We start from the raw sequence: 19,319 nt of genomic DNA, 5'->3' as shown, positions 1-19,319 counted from the left end.
CCAATCCATCCTCCAGAGCTTCTATTTAAAGATGATCTTAAAAATTCTTTCTAGCTCACCGTTACCCTTACACCCTTTTGTGTATTTTCAAAACATTCATGTATAAATTACTATATGTTGTATGTATTCTCTCTCCCCCCCGCCACATAGATAGTACTGGATTTACATTGTTCATGTTTCCTGTTTTTACACCAAAACACCAAAGTGTCACAGTACATAGAATCTAATAACAAGACAGATGTTATTTCTCCAAATGTGAAACCTTGCAAAGAAAGACTGCCATGTCGCAGAAATTTTTATGTTCAACAGAGTAACAATGTAACATATACATACTCCAGTATAAATTGTGCAAGGTTATTGGATGTTAGAGGGACCTGTTCTAATTATAGTCAAGTCCCAGACTGGTTTTACTTTGATGATGTTGGACTTAGCTACATCCCTATATTCTCCCTTCCTTCCTCAGAACAGTGGGTGTGGATCCTGGCCAGCTCTCCTGCAGACCTGTCTAATATTTGTAATGAGATAATCGTTATATTTTCTTTGAGTTCTTTGATTTAGGACCATACATTTAGATGTATTTGTTTGTACTTGGTATTTGTGAAACATTCTTTATTAACTTAAGCTGAGCCTGCCTGCTTTTTAACTTTTTATTATGGAAAATTGAAACACATACAAAGAAAATAAAATAGTAAGGTAAACCTCTGTATATCCATCACTCACCTGCAATTTTCATGCACTCTCCCTACTGGTCTCATTTATATCTCCACCTCCCCAACAAATCCCACTGCATCTTTCTATTACATATTTAATTTAACTTTTTGTCATTAACTTCCACATGGTATTGTCTGTCATAATTTTATTATTTTATTGTCCTTTGTATATTATATCTGATGCTCTGTGTTCTTGCTTTCTATTATATTTTTAGCCTGCTTTATATATATATATATATATATATATATTTAATTAATTTATTTATGCAAGCACTGGTTACAGTCAGAACCGCCAGAGGGTGAGAGAATTCACTAGAGCCAGAGTGTGGAACAGAACAGGCAGACTGACGAAGTACACTGCTGAGGGGAGCAGCGGGCGGCAGGAGAGGTCTGCGCACGATGTGGGACCCTCGCTGGTGGCCAGGGATTGAACGGGCGCTGCAGAGGCTGCAGGCAGCTTCGCAGCCCAGCGCTCAACCGCTGCGCCACCAGGGAGGCCCTGCTTTATACATTTTATCCTCTCAAAGAAACAAATTTTGAGTTTATGCATTCTTTCTAACTTTTCTTTGATCTCTAGTTCATGTCAACTTTATGTTACATTAATGTCATTATGTCAACTTTTCATTAAAATTTATAACCTGAAATGAGTAATATATTCTTATATTTTAGTCATCCGTTCCTTGTTAATGAAGATTAAGTCTATGAAATTGCCTTTGAATATAAATATGTCTCTCTCAATGATTTTGGTAAAAGAATTTCCTCTATATTTTCTTCATTAATAGTTTATAATTTTGCTTTCTGTTACTAATTTTAGCTCACTACATCTAGTTAGATGCACTATAACTTCTCACTATAAGTGCTGAGCAAGAAAATGTAGACATAAATGGGTACCTATTGCATGATTCCAATTATATATGTATGTGTATGTGTGTGTATATGTGTGTGTGTAATATATATATATATATATATATATATATTATACACACACACTATACAGCATACCTATGGTGGAGAGCAAGGGTAGGAAGGGAGCACTAAGATTTTTTTTTTTTTTTTCTGGGTGATGCATATGTCTTACATCTTTTTTTTTTTTTTTTTTTTTTTTATAAATTTTATTGTTATATTCCCCATACAATTGCAGCCCCCCATTCTGACCCCAATCCCTCCCCTCCCGCCCCCGCCCCCTAAAAGTGTCTCTGGTTCATAGTTTTTTGTTGATTTTGATTTTCACTTTCTTATAGTTTTTCATTTTCCTGGTCCATTATTTAAGTTTTCTAGATTCCTGCTATGAGTGAGACCATCCGGTATTTTTCTTTTTCTTTTTGGCTTATTTCGCTGAGCATGATCCCTTCCAGCGTCATCCATGTTGCAGCAAATTGCATGTGTTTATCTTTTTTGAATGCTGAGTAATATTCCATGGTATATATGTACCACATCTTCTTGATCCAGTCATCTATTTTTGGGCATTTGGGTTGTTTCCAAAGCTTAGCTATTGTAAACAGTGCTGCTATAAACATAGGGGTGCAGGTGTTCTTTGGAATTGATGTTTCTGTGTCCTTTGGGTAAATACCTAGGAGTGGAATTGCTGGGTCATATGGAAGCTCTATGTTTAGTAGGTCCAGAAATCTCCACACAGCTTTCCACAGTGGTTGGACCAGTTTGCATTCCCACCAACAGTGCAGAAGAGTTCCTTTTTCTCCACACCCTCGCCAACATTTGTTGTTGCTAGTTTTTTTAATATGTGCCATTCTCACTGGTGTAAGATGGTATCTCATGGTAGTTTTGATTTGCATTTCCCTGATTACAAGTGATGTTGAACATTTTTTCATATGCCTGTTGGCCATTTGCATTTCCTCTTCAGAGAAGTTTCTTTTAAGCTCTTCTGCCCATTTTTTGACTGGATTATTTTCTTTGTTGTTGTTGAGTCTCATCAGCTCTTTGCAGATTTTTGTGATCAGTCCTTTATCATTAGTGTTGGGTGCAAAAATGTTCTCCCAGTTGGTGGGGTTTCTCTTTGTTTTTGTTATTGTCTCTTTTGCTGTGCAAAAGCTCTTTAATTTGATATAGTCCCAGCTGTTTATCTTTGCCTTCACTATCACTGCTTTGGGTGATGTGTCTGTAAAGATGTCTTTGATGTGCAAATCACGTAGTGTTTCGCCTATATTTCCTTCTATATATTTTATGGTTTCAGGTCTTATGTCTAGTTCTTTAATCCATTTTGAGTTGATTTTTGTGTATGGTGTGAGGTGGTGGTCAAGCTTCATTCTTTTGCATGTAGCGACCCAGTTTTCCCAGCACCATTTATTGAACAAACTTTCTTTGCTCCAATGCATAGTCTTTGCTCCTTTGTCAAAGATTAGTTGACCATAAATCTGTGGGTTTATTTCTGGATTTTCTATTCGATTCCATTGGTCTGTATGTCTGTTCTTGTTCCAATACCATGCAGTTTTGATGATTATGGCTTTGTAGTATAGTTTGAAGTCTGGGAGTCTGATGCCTCCATTCCCTTCTTTTTTTTTAAGGAGAGCTTTGGCTATTCGGGGTTTTTTGTGATTCCATATGAATTTCATCAATGATTTTTCTATTTCTTTGAAGAATGACATTGAAATTTTGATTGGAATAGCATTGAATCTGTACATTGCTTTTGGAAGGATGGCCATTTTAATAATGTTTATTCTTCCAATCCATGAGCAGGGGATGTCTCTCCATTTCTTTGTGTCTTCTTCTATTTCTTTTAACAGTGTTTTATAGTTTTCTTTGTATAGGTCCTTTACCTCTTTTGTTAGATTTATTCCCAAATATTTGATTTTTTTTTGTTTCAATAACAAAAGGGATGGTCTTTTCGATTTCTTCTTCTTCAGATTTATTGTTTGTGTATAGGAAGGCTACTGACTTTTGCGTGTTGATTTTGTATCCTGCCACTTTACTGAACTGATTGATGAGTTGAATTAGCTTTTCTGTGGAGTTTTTGGGGTTCTCTATGTATAATATCATATCGTCTGCAAATAGTGATAGTTTGACTTCTTCTTTTCCTATTTGGATTCCTTGGATGTCTTTCTCTTGTCTTATTGCCCTGGCTAGGACTTCCAGTATTATATTGAAAAGCAATGGTGAGAGTGGACATCCTTGTCTTGTTCCAGATCTTAATGGAATTGCTTTCAGCTTTTCACCATTGAGAATGATACTGGCTGTTGGCTTGTCATAGATGGCCTTTATGATGTTGAGGTATGTTCCTTGTATCCCAGGAACTTCAAGGGCTTTTATCATGAATGGGTGTTGCACTTTGTCGAAAGCTTTCTCAGCATCTATTGATATTATCATATGGTTTTTATATTTCTTTTTGTTGATGTGTTGGATAACGTTGATTGATTTTCGGATGTTAAACCATCCTTGTGCCCCTGGAATGAATCCAACTTGGTCGTGGTGAATTATCTTATGGATACATTGTTGGATTCTGATAGCTAAAATTTTATTGAGGATTTTTGCATCAGTGTTCATTAGGGAGATTGGCCTGTAGTTTTCCTTTTTTGTGTTGTCCTTGTTCGGTTTTGGTATTAGTGTAATGTTGGCTTCATAGAACGTGTTTGGTATTGTCCCTTCCTTCTCAATTTTTTGGAAGAGTTTGTGAAGGATAGGCACTAATTCGTCTCTGAATGTTTGGTAGAATTCATTTGTAAATCCATCAGGTCCTGGGCTTTTGTTTTTGGGGAGGTTTTTGATTACCATTTCAATTTCGCTAATTGTAATTGGTCTGTTTAGGTGTTCTATTTCTTCTTTATCTAGCTTTGGGTGATTGTAGAGTTGTAGGAATTTGTCCATCTCCTCTAGATTGTTAAACTTGTTTCCATATAACTGTTCATAGTAGTTACTGATTATTCTTTTGATTTCTGCTGTGTCCGTTGTGATTTCTCCTCTTTCATTGATGATCCTGTTTATTTGTGCTTTCTCCCTTTTTTCCTTTGTGAGCCTGGCTAGGGGTTTGTCTATTTTATTTATTTTTTCAAAGAACCAGCTCTTGGTTTCATTGATCTTTTGGATTGTTTTTTTAGTTTCAATTTCATTTATTTCTGCTTTGGTTTTTATTATTTCTTTTCTTCTACTGGTTTTGGGGTTTTCTTGTTGTTCTTTTTCTAGATCTTTGAGCTTCGAGATTAGGTTGTTTCTTTGCGTTCTTTCTTGTTTCTTGATGTGAGCTTCTATTGCTATATATTTTCCTCTTATTACTGCTTTTGCTGCATCCCATACATTTAGGATATTGGTGTCCTCCTTGTCGTTCAATTCAAAAAATTTTTTAATTTCTTCTTTGATCTCCTCATTAGTCCAATGGTCTTCCAGTAGTGTGGTTTTTAATCTCCATGAGGTAGGAAAGTTCCTTGCCTTCTTTTTATGGTTTATTTCTAGTTTGATGCCTTCATGGTCAGAAAAGATGGTTGATATGATTTCAATCTTGGTGTATCTGTTGATGTTTGTCTTGTGCCCCAGTATGTGATCGATCCTGGAGAATGATCCGTGTGCGCTTGAGAAAAATGTGTACTCCGTTTTTTTGGGGTTTAGTGTTCTATAGATGTCTGTTAAGCCCAAATGCTCTAGGTCTTTATTTAGAGCTTTGGTTTCTTTACTTATTTTTTGTCTTGTTGATCTATCCATTGTTGATAGTGGTGTGTTGAAGTCTCCCACTACGTATGTGTTTTCTCTGATGTCTGTTTTCAGAGAGGACAACAGTTGTCTGATATATTTTGGTGCTCCTTCGTTTGGTGAGTATATGTTAATGAGTGTTATTTCTTCTTGAAGTATTGTCCCCTTGATCATAATGTAGTGACCATTGGGGTCTCTTTTTATCTTTTTGAGTTTGAAATCTGTTTTATCTGATATAAGTATAGCTGTTCCTGCTTTCTTTTTTGGTCCATTTGCTTGTAGGATTGTTTTCCATCCTTTAACTTTGAGCCTATTTTTATCTTTTGTAGCTAAATGTGTTTCCTGGAGACAGCAAAAGGTTGGGTTTTGTTTCTTAATCCAGGCTGCAACTCTGTGTCTTTTTATTGAAGAGTTTAGTCCATTTACATTTAGAGTTAATATTGATATGTTAACATCTGTATTTGCCATTGTGTTTGTTTTTCCTTTGATTTTATTTATTTATTCTTTTAATAACTTTTTTTTTTTTTTTGGCCTTCTTTCATTGTTATTCGTCGCTCTGAGGTTCTGGCTTTAGAACTCCTTGTAGTATTTTTTGGAGTGGGGGTTTAGTTGCAATGAAATTCCGGAGTTTCTGTTTGTCTGGGAAGGTCCATATTCTTTCTTCAAAGAGGAAGGAGAGCTTTGCGGGATAGAGTATTCTTGGTTGGCATCTGTTTTCTTGGAGTCTGTTGACTATGTCCCTCCACTCTCTCCTTGCCCGTAGTGTTTCTTCGGAGAAGTCTGATGTCAGCCTGATTGGTTTTCCTTTGAATGTTATCTGTTTCTTCCCTCTTGCCAGCTTCATTATTTTTTCCTTGTCCTGGATCCTTGGGAGCTTTACCATTATGTGTCTTGCTGTATTTTTCCTTTCGTCGTGGAAGTTTGGTGTTCTTCTTGCTTCTTGTATATCAATTTTCAGCTCCTTCTTCACATTTGGGAAGTTCTCTTCAATTATCTCTTTGAATATTTTCTCTGTTCCTACATCTCTCTCCTCTCCTTCTGGTATTCCTATAACTCTTATATTTCCTTTCCTCATGGAGTCCGATAGTTCCCGAAGTCTTTCTTCGTTCTTTTTCCTTCGTACTTCTCTTTCCTTCTCTGTTTTGGTTCTTTTTATTTCTGTGTCTTCAAGATTACTTATTCGTTCTTCCATTTCATCTATTCTGCTTTCATTGCTTTTCCCAGAATTCTTTAGTTCTTCCATTAATTCTTTGATCTCCTGCATTTCTTTTACTTCCCTCTTTAGGGACTCAATTTCTTTCTTCTGACCATTGTTTTCCCTCTCTAGGGACTCAATTGCATTCTTCTGATTGTTGATTATTTTTCCCTTATCATTGTTTTCCTTTATGACTTCTGTCAGTTTTTTAATCACAGCAATTTTAAATTCTCTTTCTGGAAGGCTCAGAAATTCTTCCAAGTTATTGTCTTTGCAATCTGGGGGCTGGCTTTCTTTTTGTGGTGTGCTTTTTCTCTGGAGAGTTGCTAGGTTGCGTGTGGTTCTTCTCCTCCCTACTGTCTGTTTTCTAATTTGCCGTATGCGTTGGGACACTGTGTTGTTGGGACTTGCCGGCATCTTGGGTGGGCTTCTCTGTTCCCCTCTGGTTCTTCCAGGAGTCATCTGTCAGTTTCAAGCAGCCTTTACTGGAGAAAGGTCCCTGTTCTAAAATGCCGATGTGGGGACACACTCCCCTGTGCGCCTGGTCTGCCCCGGCGGTGGGTTCCTGCTCCCCTCTGGGCTTGGACTGCAGGCCAGAGGGGGTCTGGCGTGGGCGAACTTCCCCCGCTCACCTCTGGCTCCTGAGGAAGCCTTCTGCAGGTAGTCTTTACTGAAGAAATGTCCCTGTTCTAAAATGGTGATGTGGGACACACTCCCTGCGTGTCTGGTCTCAGGCACACTCTTCTGCGCGCCTGGTCTGCCCCGGCTGTGGGTGCTCGCTCTCCCTGTGGGCTCAGACTACTTGTTCGGAAGGAGCCAGGTGTGGGCTAACTCCCCAGCTGGCCACTAGCTCCTTCAGTAGCCTGTGCTGGGGTCAAGTCGCTAGGTGGCGCCAGAGATCTCTCCTAGAGCCCTTGGGGAGCTGATTTTCCACCCCGTGGGACAGGGAGCAGAGCGGGGATGGTAGGGTACACCTCAATGGCTTTGGGGTGCTGTGTCTGCCTTGTGCCCCACCGTCGTGGGGAACCCACGCCCCTAATTTCTTGCCCCGGGTCTCAGTTCCAAAGCCCTCAGTTCCAGGACGCGGGCTGTAGCCCAGATCAGTGGCGCGGGAATGGCGCCTTTTGAATCCTGCTCCCCTGCCTGGGCGCCTTGTTCCTGCTCACTCAGGGAGGGCCTCCGCCCGGGTCTCAGTTCCAAAGCCCTCAGTTCCAGGACGCGGGCTATAGCCCAGATCAGTGGCGCGGGAATGGCGCCTTTTGAATCCCGCTCCCCTGCCTGGGCTCCTTGTTCCTGCTCACTCAGGGAGGGCCTCCGCCGTCTCCCCGCAAGCCTAGGTCGCAGGCGCAGGGCCCTGGGCAGCTGCAATCCGAGCGCCGCTTTCGCGCAAGCTTACCGGGCGGCCGGGGCTGTGTGCTGGTGCTGGTCTCCTCCTGGGGGGCGGGGCTCTCTTTAATGGCGCCTGGAGCTCACCTCTGCGGCGGATCCTGCAGGGTTCGCCTCAGGGGAGCACTAAGATTTTAAGATACTGTAATGTTTTCTTCCTTGGTCTGGGTATTGGTTAGAATTTATTTGCTCTAGGAAATGGATTCAGCTGTTCACTTCAGATTTTTGCTCTTATTTTTCTTCCTGTTATAATTTCAGACTGTTCAAAAACAAAAGTCTAAAAAAAACAGCTAATATATTTTTGAAAGAAATTAGGTGCCTTCAAAATTTCGCTCAATACTTATTAACCAGTCTATATTCCAAACTAAACTGGTGTACCAAAATAATGTTTTCCTCTGCAGCTTTGTTCCAAGTTTGCTTAGACTGTGGATGAAGCATTGAACACAGAATTATGAAAAACCTTTGGGATTTGTTTTGTCAACTCAATACATTTTTTTTTTTTTTTTAATAGAGGCATGCTTTATTTATTTATTTGTTTGTTTGTTTTTGTTTATACATGCACTGGGTACAGTCAGAAGCACGGGAGGGTGAGAGAATTCACCAGAGCCAGAGCGGGGAGCAGAGCAGGCAGAAGGACCGACGTACACTGCTGAGGGGAGCAGCGGGCGGCAGGAGAGGTCTGCGCACCATGTGGGACCCTCCTCCGGTGGCCGGGGAGCAGCCGGGGATCGAACCGGAGTCTCGGGTGCGGGTAGCTTCGCAACCCAACGCTCAACCGCTGTGCCACCGGGGAGGCCCTCAATACATTTTTTGATTAGTTCTTTAAGACAATGATTTGTTCTTCAGAACAATAACTGAATGAATATATTGAATAACTAGTTTATACAAGGATATGTGCACATTATTTGGCCTTACTCCTGCTCTCTTCTAGGCTATCATGCATCATGAAGGCCATATGGATGATGGCTTAAATTTATCTAGATCTCAGCATGAAGAGTCGAGGACCGCACGAGTCATCCGAAGCACCGTCTTCCTTTTCAATAGGTTTATAAGGTACATTTTCTTATGTTGCTTTGGTTGTTTGACATTTTATGCAGTTACCTTATTGACCCTGTTCCTAATTAATATCTGTTACTTATTAATATTTCTGTTCTCTTATGAACTTTTACTATGTTAGAGATCTTAGTTTTCTTTCATCTCATAGGGATTACAAATATTTTCCTAATTTATTGGTTTGGGAAAGAATATTGAAATGCTTTTTTTATAGTAGTTTACTTGATAAATCCTGATTTAGCTTTATAGCTTATAAAAAACCTTCATATTATATAAATATTTACTTATTCTTTGCTTTTTTAAATAAAACATCCGTGTAACACGTACTCTTATAAAACCAAAGAATGTGCACAACATTCAGCTTCATTTTGTTCTTAGTATTCACCTATTTTTCTTATCTAGATTTTAATTGTTATCAGATGGAATAAGGCTTACAGATGTGTTAGGAGTCAGGTATTTTATATTCATTTCTTGTATTAATGTACTGAGCTAGTTCCATACAGGCTTTGTGGACTCCACCCCGACTCCAGACCAAAGCCATCAGGACATTGGGAAAGACAAATCCCATCACCACTAAAGGGAAGGTTGCTGGAAACTGAGGGTGGAGTTAAGCAGCCAGGTTTTGTATAAAACCAGACATGTGGGCCTTGGGGGGTTCCCTTTTGCAGTCCTACCAATAAACATTTTTTATACAGGTCCAACATCGCCATTCCTCCATTGTTGGGGTCCCATCCAGGATCTACCTCTGGGACAACAATCTCTGGCTCTGGGCATTGTCTATCCTGTTGGTGGAGATGGTCAGCCTCCTCCCTGGCTTTCCTGACTACCATCCTCTGCTCATCTAGAGTTAGTAAAGTGTGTAACATTGACTGTATATCTGCCCAGTTAGGGCAGTGGGAGACGAAGATGGAGTCAAACAAGTTCGCCATCCTCTTAGGAGCCTGCTGGTACAAGGGGACAGAGCTCCTCCAATTTAGGAGGTCCCTAATGCTAAAAGGATGGTGTGACCAAAAGTACCCAGCAGGTCGCCCCTGTTCATTCAAGCCACCCATTGTCATCTGGTGAAGAGGAAACTGTCCTGCCTCAGGGTGACCCTTCCTGCCAAAATGGGTGCTGCATCTAGTGTGGGGAGGAGACGCCATTTTAGTTTCCTCCCCAGAGGGCAGTGGAGGCTGCGAAGCCTCAGGAGTCTGCTCGGGAGGGGCCTCGTCATGTGGAGAAGGCCTTTGTCCTGATGTGTTTAAGGTATTTAGCAAATGATACTCCTCCTCTTCTAACTCCGCCCTCCTGCAGTCCTCATGGGAAGGAGAGAAGGTTTATCTCTTCCCTGTTCCATCAGCTGAGCCTCTGCCATATCCAATTTATGGAGGGCGGCCTGTATCTGGTCCTGTATACTTTTAAAAGCTTGATCCTGCATGCTTTTAAAAGCTGACTCAAAAACGTTACGGTTTTCATCCCTCATACTCTCAATAGTTAAATCAAAATCCTGATTTTGTTGTTGCATAGCTAAGTTAAGAGCTTGAATTTGTTGCAGCACATTCTCAGTATGTGAAGTAGAACATCTACCTCTCATAGAAATAAGAATGTAGCAAATGGCGCCTACACACATTACCAAAAAAACACTCAGAAGCACAGACTGTAGAGGGATGGCTTGTAAACCACCCACATATGTATACAGAAGTAAAATCATGTGCCATACACCAGGTTTCATCCAATTATTTACATTTATAAAACTGGTGGTAATATTTAATGGAAAAAGGCTACTTAAACTCAAGTCCAGAAAAAAACTGAAAGAACTCAAATTAGGGATAAAACTGCTTAAGCTCATGGTTGAGGCCACGTTTGGGTCAAAAACACACCCACAAACAAGAGCCATACGCACAGGGAAAAAATCAGACTTTTCAAGACGTGAAACAAAGATTTCACTGTGAGTACAGCTGTCCTAGTGCGCTTATGGTGACCAATGCAAGGAAAGTTACTTTGGCTGGTCAACCATGGTGTAGCTTGGAAGCCACGTTGGGCGCCAAACAGTTACAGGGCAGCCCCGATATAAAACGGGTTGCCTGGCTGTGGGTCCTCACCCGCACACTTCAAGGGACTTGTTAATACTCCACTGTGCACACACAAAAGGTTAATAAAAAGGTTTATTTACAAGGGAAGGGGAAATGAGGAAATGTACAACTCAGGTTGAAAATAGGGAAATAAAATCTTAAATGCGTCCTACATGATCCGCCAACCTGGAAACCCAATGGCACTCTGAGAGCTGGAGGAAAGCCAAAAGGGAATCCCCCAAGGCCCACATGTCTGGTTTTATACCAAACCTGGCTTCTTCACTCCATCCTCAGGTCCCAGCAATCTTCCCTTTCGTGGTGATGGGATTTGTCTTTCCCAATGTCCTGATGGCTTTGGTCTGGAGTGGGGGTGGAGTCCACAAAGCAACCTGTATGGAATTAGCTCAGCACATCCTTTCCCCCAACAGTACTTATATTTATTGTTATATCAATGTATATAATATTCATTTCTTATAATAAAATTTCTTACATTTTATACAGTATGAAGTTAGTGATATCAAGAATGGCTAATTGGAAATCATAACATTTTAGAATCAGTTCAACTTAGCTTTTTTCCATTTTATTCTTTACATTAGATTTTTAAAATTTTTTTAACTGAAATCCAATCAGTTCCATAAGAATGGAAGAAAATCATCCTATATCTTTAAAATGGTCAATTTTCTATGTAATTATGTCCAGCAGTACTGATTTCTTTAAATATAAGAGTTTCTTTTTAATGAAAAATGTTTGCTATTTTATTTAGGGGTCTTGATGCTCTCAGCAAAAAAGTGAAGAGTTCTACAATAGACTTACCAATAGAGTCTGTAAGTCTGAGTCTGCAGGACCTGATTGGCTACTTCCACCCACCAGATGAACATTTAGAACATGAAGACAAGCAGAACAGATTACGAGCTCTAAAGAATCGTCAGAATCTCTTCCAGGAAGAGGTGAGTTTATACCACGACTCAATCTTTTTTCTGTCCTTGCCTGCTGTCCTTGCCTTCAGAAAATCTTCTATTTGACATCTTTGCAGCTTGAAATATAGAGAAGCAGATATGCTACTATATAGGGGATCAAACCTTGGAGGATTCCTGCAGTTTTATTTTTTATTTTTCTAGTAGTGGGTATTAGTTTTAAAATAAGAAACTTTTCACTCCCTTGACAAAAAGACATTTTATTTTGCTGTCTGCACAGTCTTCACACAGATCAATGGTTGCAATGTACTTTGCTTCATGTTGGTTATATAAATACAGAATCTTAAGCTAAATGAAGAAAAGCTTTCGAAAGCATGAGAGTATTCCAGGTGTTTATCAGGTTCTTTGGAATTGGGGATAGAAGCTGTCCAGGAGAGCTCCAGGTCTAGACACAGCACTTTTTCCTTTTGCAAATATTAATATTCTCTTGACAACTAAGAAGCTAAAATCTGGTCAAGCTGGGACAGGGAAAAGAACCTTAAGACTTAGCCCAGGAGACACAGACCCAATAAGTTTTTGAACTGTTTTCCAAGTTGCCTGGGGATGTGCTTACATATACAAAAAAAAGGCAGGATAGTTCTCACGCTAGCCTGCTGTGCAAATTAGGCTAACTGTCTATCAAGTAATGACTGATGCAATAATATGCAAATTAGATGTAAAATTAGTTTTGCAGTGATTGTTTGAAGTTCCAATCCTGGATGCTCTTTGATAGGTCAGCTTTGTTCAGTTTCCTTTTGGAAATGGATGCGTGGGTATGTCTGGACATGCCTGGACTTTCCTGTGGCCCAATTTTCAACAGCTCCTGACTCCATTTTAATTACCCAGACTCACATGAGTCCTTTTTGTTTCTCAGTTTCTTGTCAGTATATATGATTTTATTTCACAAAAGTTTCAGTGCCAAATGTTATCAAGAGACTAGCAGAAAGCACAAACCTCATGTCTAATGTCTTAGTGTTAGTGTCAGAACTAGTACCATACATTCAGGAGTTTTCATGGGAGGATACCAAAGTTCAGCTGGCCACTCAGTTCAGCTAAGCAAATAGCATTGTTCTCAGTGTTTTTTTTGTCAGTGGAATAATGACTTTTTCTGAGTAAAATTATCTTTGCAAAGTATCTAAGAAAAGAGGTTAGAGGACATTGCTGAAGTCCCATAATACCTAAACCTGTGTTTTTCTGGTCTTTTTTTTTTTAAGATTTATTTTATTTATACAAGAGCCAGGGTACAGGCCAGATGCACAGGAAGGTGAGAGGATTCACCAGAGACAGAGCAGGGAGCAGAACAGGCAGACTGATGAAATACACTGCTGAGGGGAGCAGCAGGCGCAGCAGGAGAGGTCTGCGCGCCATGTGGGTTGCTCCGAGGCCTGCGGGGATTGAACCTGCAGAGGCTATGGACAGCTTCACAATGTTGCGCTCAACCGCCTGCGCCACCAGGGAGGTCCCTGTGTTTTTCTAGTCTTCAAACTATTTCCTAGTTTTTCATCAAAAGCCTTTGGAACTGACATTACTTTCTGAGCGCTTTTTCACAATGTGTATAAAATAGATAACCTATCTGGGGCCTATAATGGTATGAAAGCCCAATAAATGTCAGGGTAAACCAGTATTAACAACATGGAATTTATTGAGAACTTTTTGTTTTCATGTATACCAAAGTAATAGACTATACTGCATTTATTTATTGTTAATATCTCAAACAAGTGAAACAAGATACTTTGAATTTTTTCCAGTTTTTCATATAAGACAATCTGAATGGGGACCTAGAAATGTTCTTGGTGCCTCTTAAATTATTAATATGAAATACTTTGACTTGAACAGTCAATTCTGTATATCTCTTCCTTTCATGTGCTTTACCTCATTTAACAACCTTGATCTAGTAATGATAATAAAAGCATAATTTCAAATTTAGACATTTTACCAAGTTTTATAATGATTTTTTGATTTACTTGCAAAGATATCCTTGTATGAGTTTTTCTTTACTTAATGTATTAAATCATCATTTTAATATAAAAATAATGATAATCATTATGATAATTAACCTAAGAAGAAAAGTTTGATCTTATACTTATGTGGGGAAGGAAAAAGAAATCATTTTCTAATTAGTGAACTTGTGTTAAGGTCATGGAATGGGACTTTGCAAATTAAAGTAACAGAAAGATTAATAAGATAAAACGTTTTTTAATACATGTGTATACACACACATACATATGTATGTATATATATATGCACATCTACTCAGTGATGAGTAACTCAAAAGAATGGTTACAATTTGGGAATCTTAATGAAAACAGTTAAGTTTGTAGAGATGTGGCAAAACAAAGAACAGAGATTTTGAGCTTATAGATTGTTATGTAGCTTACTCAGGTTGCCTCTGGACTGAAGAGTCTCCTGTATTGTCTTTTTTTTTTTTTTTTTAATAGAGGCATGTTATTTTATTTATTTATTTATTTTTATTTGTTGTTTGTTTGTTTATACATACACTGGGTACAGTCAGAAGCGGGGGGGGGGTGAGAGAATTCACCAGAGCCAGAGCGGGGAGCAGAGCAGGCAGAAGGACCGAAGTACACTGCTGAGGGGAGCAGCGGGCGGCAGGAGAGGTCTGTGCGCCATGTGGGACCCTCCTCTGGTGGCCGGGAGCAGCCGGGGATCAAACCAGTGCCACAGAGGCTGCGGGCAGCTTCGCAACCCAGTGCTCAAACACTGCGCCACCGGGGAGGCCCTCCTGTATTGTCTTTTATGAGAATCTTCCTGCTATTTCTGTAGAGTGGATAAGGGTGGAGAATTTTTCTGGTGTTTGCCTTTTCTTAGTTGACTTCAGTTTGTCAGAGTGAGAGGAAATTTGCTCCTACCATCTGAGTTTTTCTTAAACAAGTAAGTACACAGATTAGCAGGAGAAATGAGCCAATTAAATTACATGCTTATGGAGAATCTACATGGACATAAATTTGAAAGTAAATGGGATCAAAACCAGGGTTTTCGTCCTGAGTTAAGTGGGAAGGGGCCTGGGACTGGAAAGAGAGAGAAGGGGAATTTACATGACGAAAACACCAGATGCTCCATAATTGTTTGCCCTGACTTATAGTTAGGTTTCTCCCTTAGAAAGGATTTTCTGGAGATTACCCTAAATCTAGTTAACAACACCAATTTTCATTCTTTTAGGTAGTTGAAGAAGTGGTAAAAGTTTTCTTGAACTTTCTAGGCCTTGATTGACCTTAGCTTGAAATAATCTACATGCCAAAGAGATATGTCCAGGGAAGGCCTATCCTTTAAGATTAAAATAAACCTCTGCTCAAGTGGTATATTTTGGGGTGCTATACCCTGATCTGCTTCACTTGCAAAACAACACTGTAATGACTGCTTCAAGAGTTTAGTATTACACTTGCAAATAGAAGTATGAAGTACATATTTTTATATTGTTCTTCTGCTTGTATTTCAGAAGAGCACCCAGGATTTAAATTCCACTTGAATTATTTCAAGAACATTTCATTTCACATGCAAGCGTGTTTCTTCCTGTCGTTTAAATAAATTTTCTTGCTTTTTTTTATAATTAACAGACTTGTTTTGAGCCAGGCTGTTAAAATTTTTAATCAACAGCATTTTTTTTTTTTTTTTTTTTTTGGTCTGTGAGCAGAATCGTGATTTTTTTTTAAATTATTTTTTAATTATTGATGACATATCTTTATTTTTCTTTCTGTTGGGTGTGGTCACTATAGTGATGGTCATTTTTTTCAACCTTTCAGGGAATGATCAACCTCGTGCTGGAATGCATAGACAGGCTTCACGTCTACAGCAGTGCTGCACACTTTGCTGATGTGGCTGGGAGAGAAGCAGGGGAGTCTTGGAAATCCATTCTGAATTCTCTGTATGAATTGCTGGGTAAGAATATGATTGATTTTTCAAGGCAGCTGACTTAAGTCTATTTAAAATGATCATCTACTAGTTAGAGTAGTTTTAGAACATTCATCCTAATTAAGGCTTTCAGTTTTTTTTTAATATTTTATTTTATATAATTCTTACATCATTTTTCATTTTTGCACAATGTATGCTTTTTCATTTTGGTTATATTTCCCATACAATTGCACCTCCCCCCACCCCTTATTTTGACCCTAGTCCTTCCTTTTCCCGCCCCCACGCCCCCCAGTGTGTCTCTGGTTTATAGCTGCTTGTTGATTTTGATTTTTGCTTTGTATTAATTAGTCTTTTTCCTGGCCCCTTATTTAGGTTTTCTAAATTCCTGCTATGAGTGAGACCATCCAGAGACTTTCAGTTTTTATTTTAGTGGCACTAAATCCAATGATGTTCACTATCATTAAGTGCAAAATGTGGCAGATCAATAACTTTACCTTTGATTAAAGGAAGAGGATCAGCTAGGGCTTAGTTATGTAGGTGAGGCACCTCTGTAGGGGTGTGTCTTAAATATTGATAATTCCTTTTTGATCCTGAAGAGTTCTACAAGAGTTACTTTTACTCCTTCACAGTCGCATCTTGTTGGAGATCTCCAGTCTCCTTCCCTCGTTTGTTTGAGATGTGCATTTACAACTTGTTGGTGTGCTTGACATACATCAAGCAATACTTGTGGGTGTTTATGCTGCATTCCTGGTAACTCTACGCAGTCCTAGGTCCTCAGAATTTCTGACCTGAACTATTTCAATAGCTTCTACCTGTTTCTTACAAGATGCTGGAAAGGATCTGAGATTTTACCTTACTTGCCAGTAGTAAGGTGGCCTAAAATTAGGACAAAGAGGTAGTTTATTTCCCAAAGCAATGGGCATAGCCAGAATCTCAGCATTTTAGGTGTTACTTCCTTGGGCCCCGGTTCTGCAAGGATATTATTAAGGAAGAGTTGACAGCGAAACATGAGGTAGTTTGTCAGGAAAGGAATCTTAAACTACAGGAGCCCAAGTCAGTTACCTTGGAATTCTTTTGTCCCTGATGAAGACACCATCTCTCTCTTCCAAGGTTGGTTGCTACAGACATTTTTGAAAAGAGGTCCCCAAACAGAAACTCATTAGAAAGATGTACAAATGCACAAGATATATGTCCAATGGTTTATTTATTTATTTATTTATTTATTTATTTGTACTTTCACCTCCAAAATCCCAGATTCATTGTTACATCACAGCTACACATCACTTGTTTGGAAAGTTTTTGTATTTTCCCATCATAGCAGATTGTGAATTTCAACTTGCTTGGCCCATTATATGAGGCCTTGACTAACTCTTCCAGTTTAATCTTTTCTACCCGCTTCCATTCTCTCTACTCATTCTAGCTTCTTAAATATGCTTTATACACTCACACCTCTCTGACATATTGCTCTCATCTTTTTTGAAATTGCTGTATATCCTTCAAGACCCAGTTCCCATATTGTTACGGAGCAGCCCCGATATAAAACGGGTTGCCTGGCTGTGGGTCCTCACCTGCGCTCTTAAAAAGGGACTTATTAATACTCCACTACAGGCACACACAAAAGGTTAATAAAAGGTTTATTTACAAGGGAAAAGGAATTGAGGAAATGTACAACTCAGGGAGAAAATAGGGAAATAAAGTCTTTAATGCATCCTACCCAATCTGTCAACCTGGAAACCCAAAGGCACTCTCAGAGCTGGCGGGGAGCCAAAATGGGGAATCCCCCAAAGCCCATGTGTCTGGTTTTATACCAAACCTGGCTGCTTAACCCCACCCTCAGGTCCCAGCAACCTTCCCTTTGGTGGTGATGGGATTTGGAGTTCCCAGTGTCTTTTGGCTTTGGTGTGGAGTGGGGGTGGAGTACACAAAGCCTGTATGGAATTAGCTTTAGGACATCCTTTTCCCCCCTAACAATATCACTGTTTTTTGAAGTTCCTCTTGAAATTTCTCCTAATTCTTAAGCATGGTTAACTACTTTTCTCTCGGTCTCTGCTTTCTTGGCACTTAGTATTGATTTGTATCATAACATTTACCATATTTTTTACTTAGTTGATGTGTAACTATAATCTCTAGGTTGAGACTAGTGCCTTTCTGATGTCTGTCCCTCTATTACTTGATTAAATAGCTGCTATCAGCTTGCAGTCCCACAGATTTCCTCTATGACTTGGGAGAACTTGAACTTCCATAGCAAATCCCTGCTTTCATCTCATTAGTACAAACTGTATGTGTGACCCTTCCTGATCCAGTTGTTCTACAAGGGAGATGGGAATCTCACCAATGCTGGCTTTGACTGATTGGGGATCTACTTCTGAAACTGAGAGCCAGCTTTTGGCCTCTCTGGTTGCCATACAGAGTTGAACATTACCAAAAAAGCTGAAAAAGAAGCTAAAGTGTCCGCTACAAATGTTAACTCACAATCTTTATCTAAAGGTTATTATGGACTCAGTTCTAATCAGAATGCTCTTATTCACAGCTTAACTCCATGTTTAAACAAAGTAGACACTAAATAAATATTTGAATTATTTAACCAGTACATTAAACAGTACCATAGAGGTTAGATTTTCTGTAGCAGCATAGATCTTGCCCCCATGTCACTTTACTACCAGTGGGTCTTCACAACCCCATAAATTTCTCTGATTCTTGGGGGAAAAAGCATAATCCTCTGGCAATGGGTTTTGAAAAAATGACATCCCTCCTTGCTGATCAGGGTCTCAGAATCCCAGCATTGACACTTAATGCAACTTTAAACAGATGACTAAATTTGTGTTTATTTTCCTCCTCTGCAAAGTAGAGGAAATGATGTGCCTACTTTCTAGGGTGATTGTGAAGTTCTGTGAGTTAGTAGTGTAAGGCACTTTGAAAAATACTGGGCACATAGCCAGTGGCATATTATTATTATTATTAATATTACCTGTAGGATGGCAATAAAAATTCCCCTAAATTTGCTGGAAGGTTTCCATGGGACAACCTATGCCACATATTTAGCATAATACATTGTTGTTCTTTGTATCACGGTTCCCATTTTTGGGAGCCAAGCTTTTGTTATCTTCTCCCTTACTAACATTGAAAAACTTGCTTTTCCAGCTTCTCTTTATGTTCTTGTTTTTGCCTTTTAAATATGTCTTGGAAAAGGAGATGTCGGGCTTCCCCTGGTGGTGCAGGCAGTTGAGCGCAGTGCTGTGAAACTGTCTGCAGCCTCTGCAGTGGGTTCTATCCCGGCTGGCTGGCAAGGGTCCAGCATGGCATGGCAGACCTCCCCTGTTGTGCCCACTGCTCCCCTCAGCAGTGTATTTCATCAGTTTGCCTGTTCTGTTCCCTGCTCTGTCTCTGGTGAATCCTCTCACCCTCCTGCACATCTGGCCTGTACCCCGGATCTTATATAAAATAAATAAATAAATCTTTTAAAAAAAAG

General features: G+C 39.6%; 1 protein-coding gene across 1 annotated transcript in view; it reads left to right on the top strand.

Annotated features, from left to right (window-relative positions):
* Window positions 1–19,319, top strand: part of RYR2 (ryanodine receptor 2) — a 697,569-nt gene that overhangs the window by 358,809 nt on the left and 319,441 nt on the right. The window contains exons 13-15 of the mRNA XM_054694896.1: window positions 8,858–8,979; window positions 11,794–11,977; window positions 15,742–15,877. Coding sequence (XP_054550871.1) covers window positions 8,858–8,979; window positions 11,794–11,977; window positions 15,742–15,877 — 442 coding nt within the window. The remainder of the gene's footprint in view (window positions 1–8,857; window positions 8,980–11,793; window positions 11,978–15,741; window positions 15,878–19,319) is intronic.

Source organism: Talpa occidentalis, unplaced genomic scaffold (assembly GCF_014898055.3).
Source record: "Talpa occidentalis isolate TD23 unplaced genomic scaffold, MPIMG_talOcc4v2.1 talOcc4.14, whole genome shotgun sequence".
In the NCBI taxonomy this organism is placed as follows: domain Eukaryota; kingdom Metazoa; phylum Chordata; class Mammalia; order Eulipotyphla; family Talpidae; genus Talpa; species Talpa occidentalis.
This window is presented reverse-complemented; position numbering and strand designations above follow the sequence as displayed.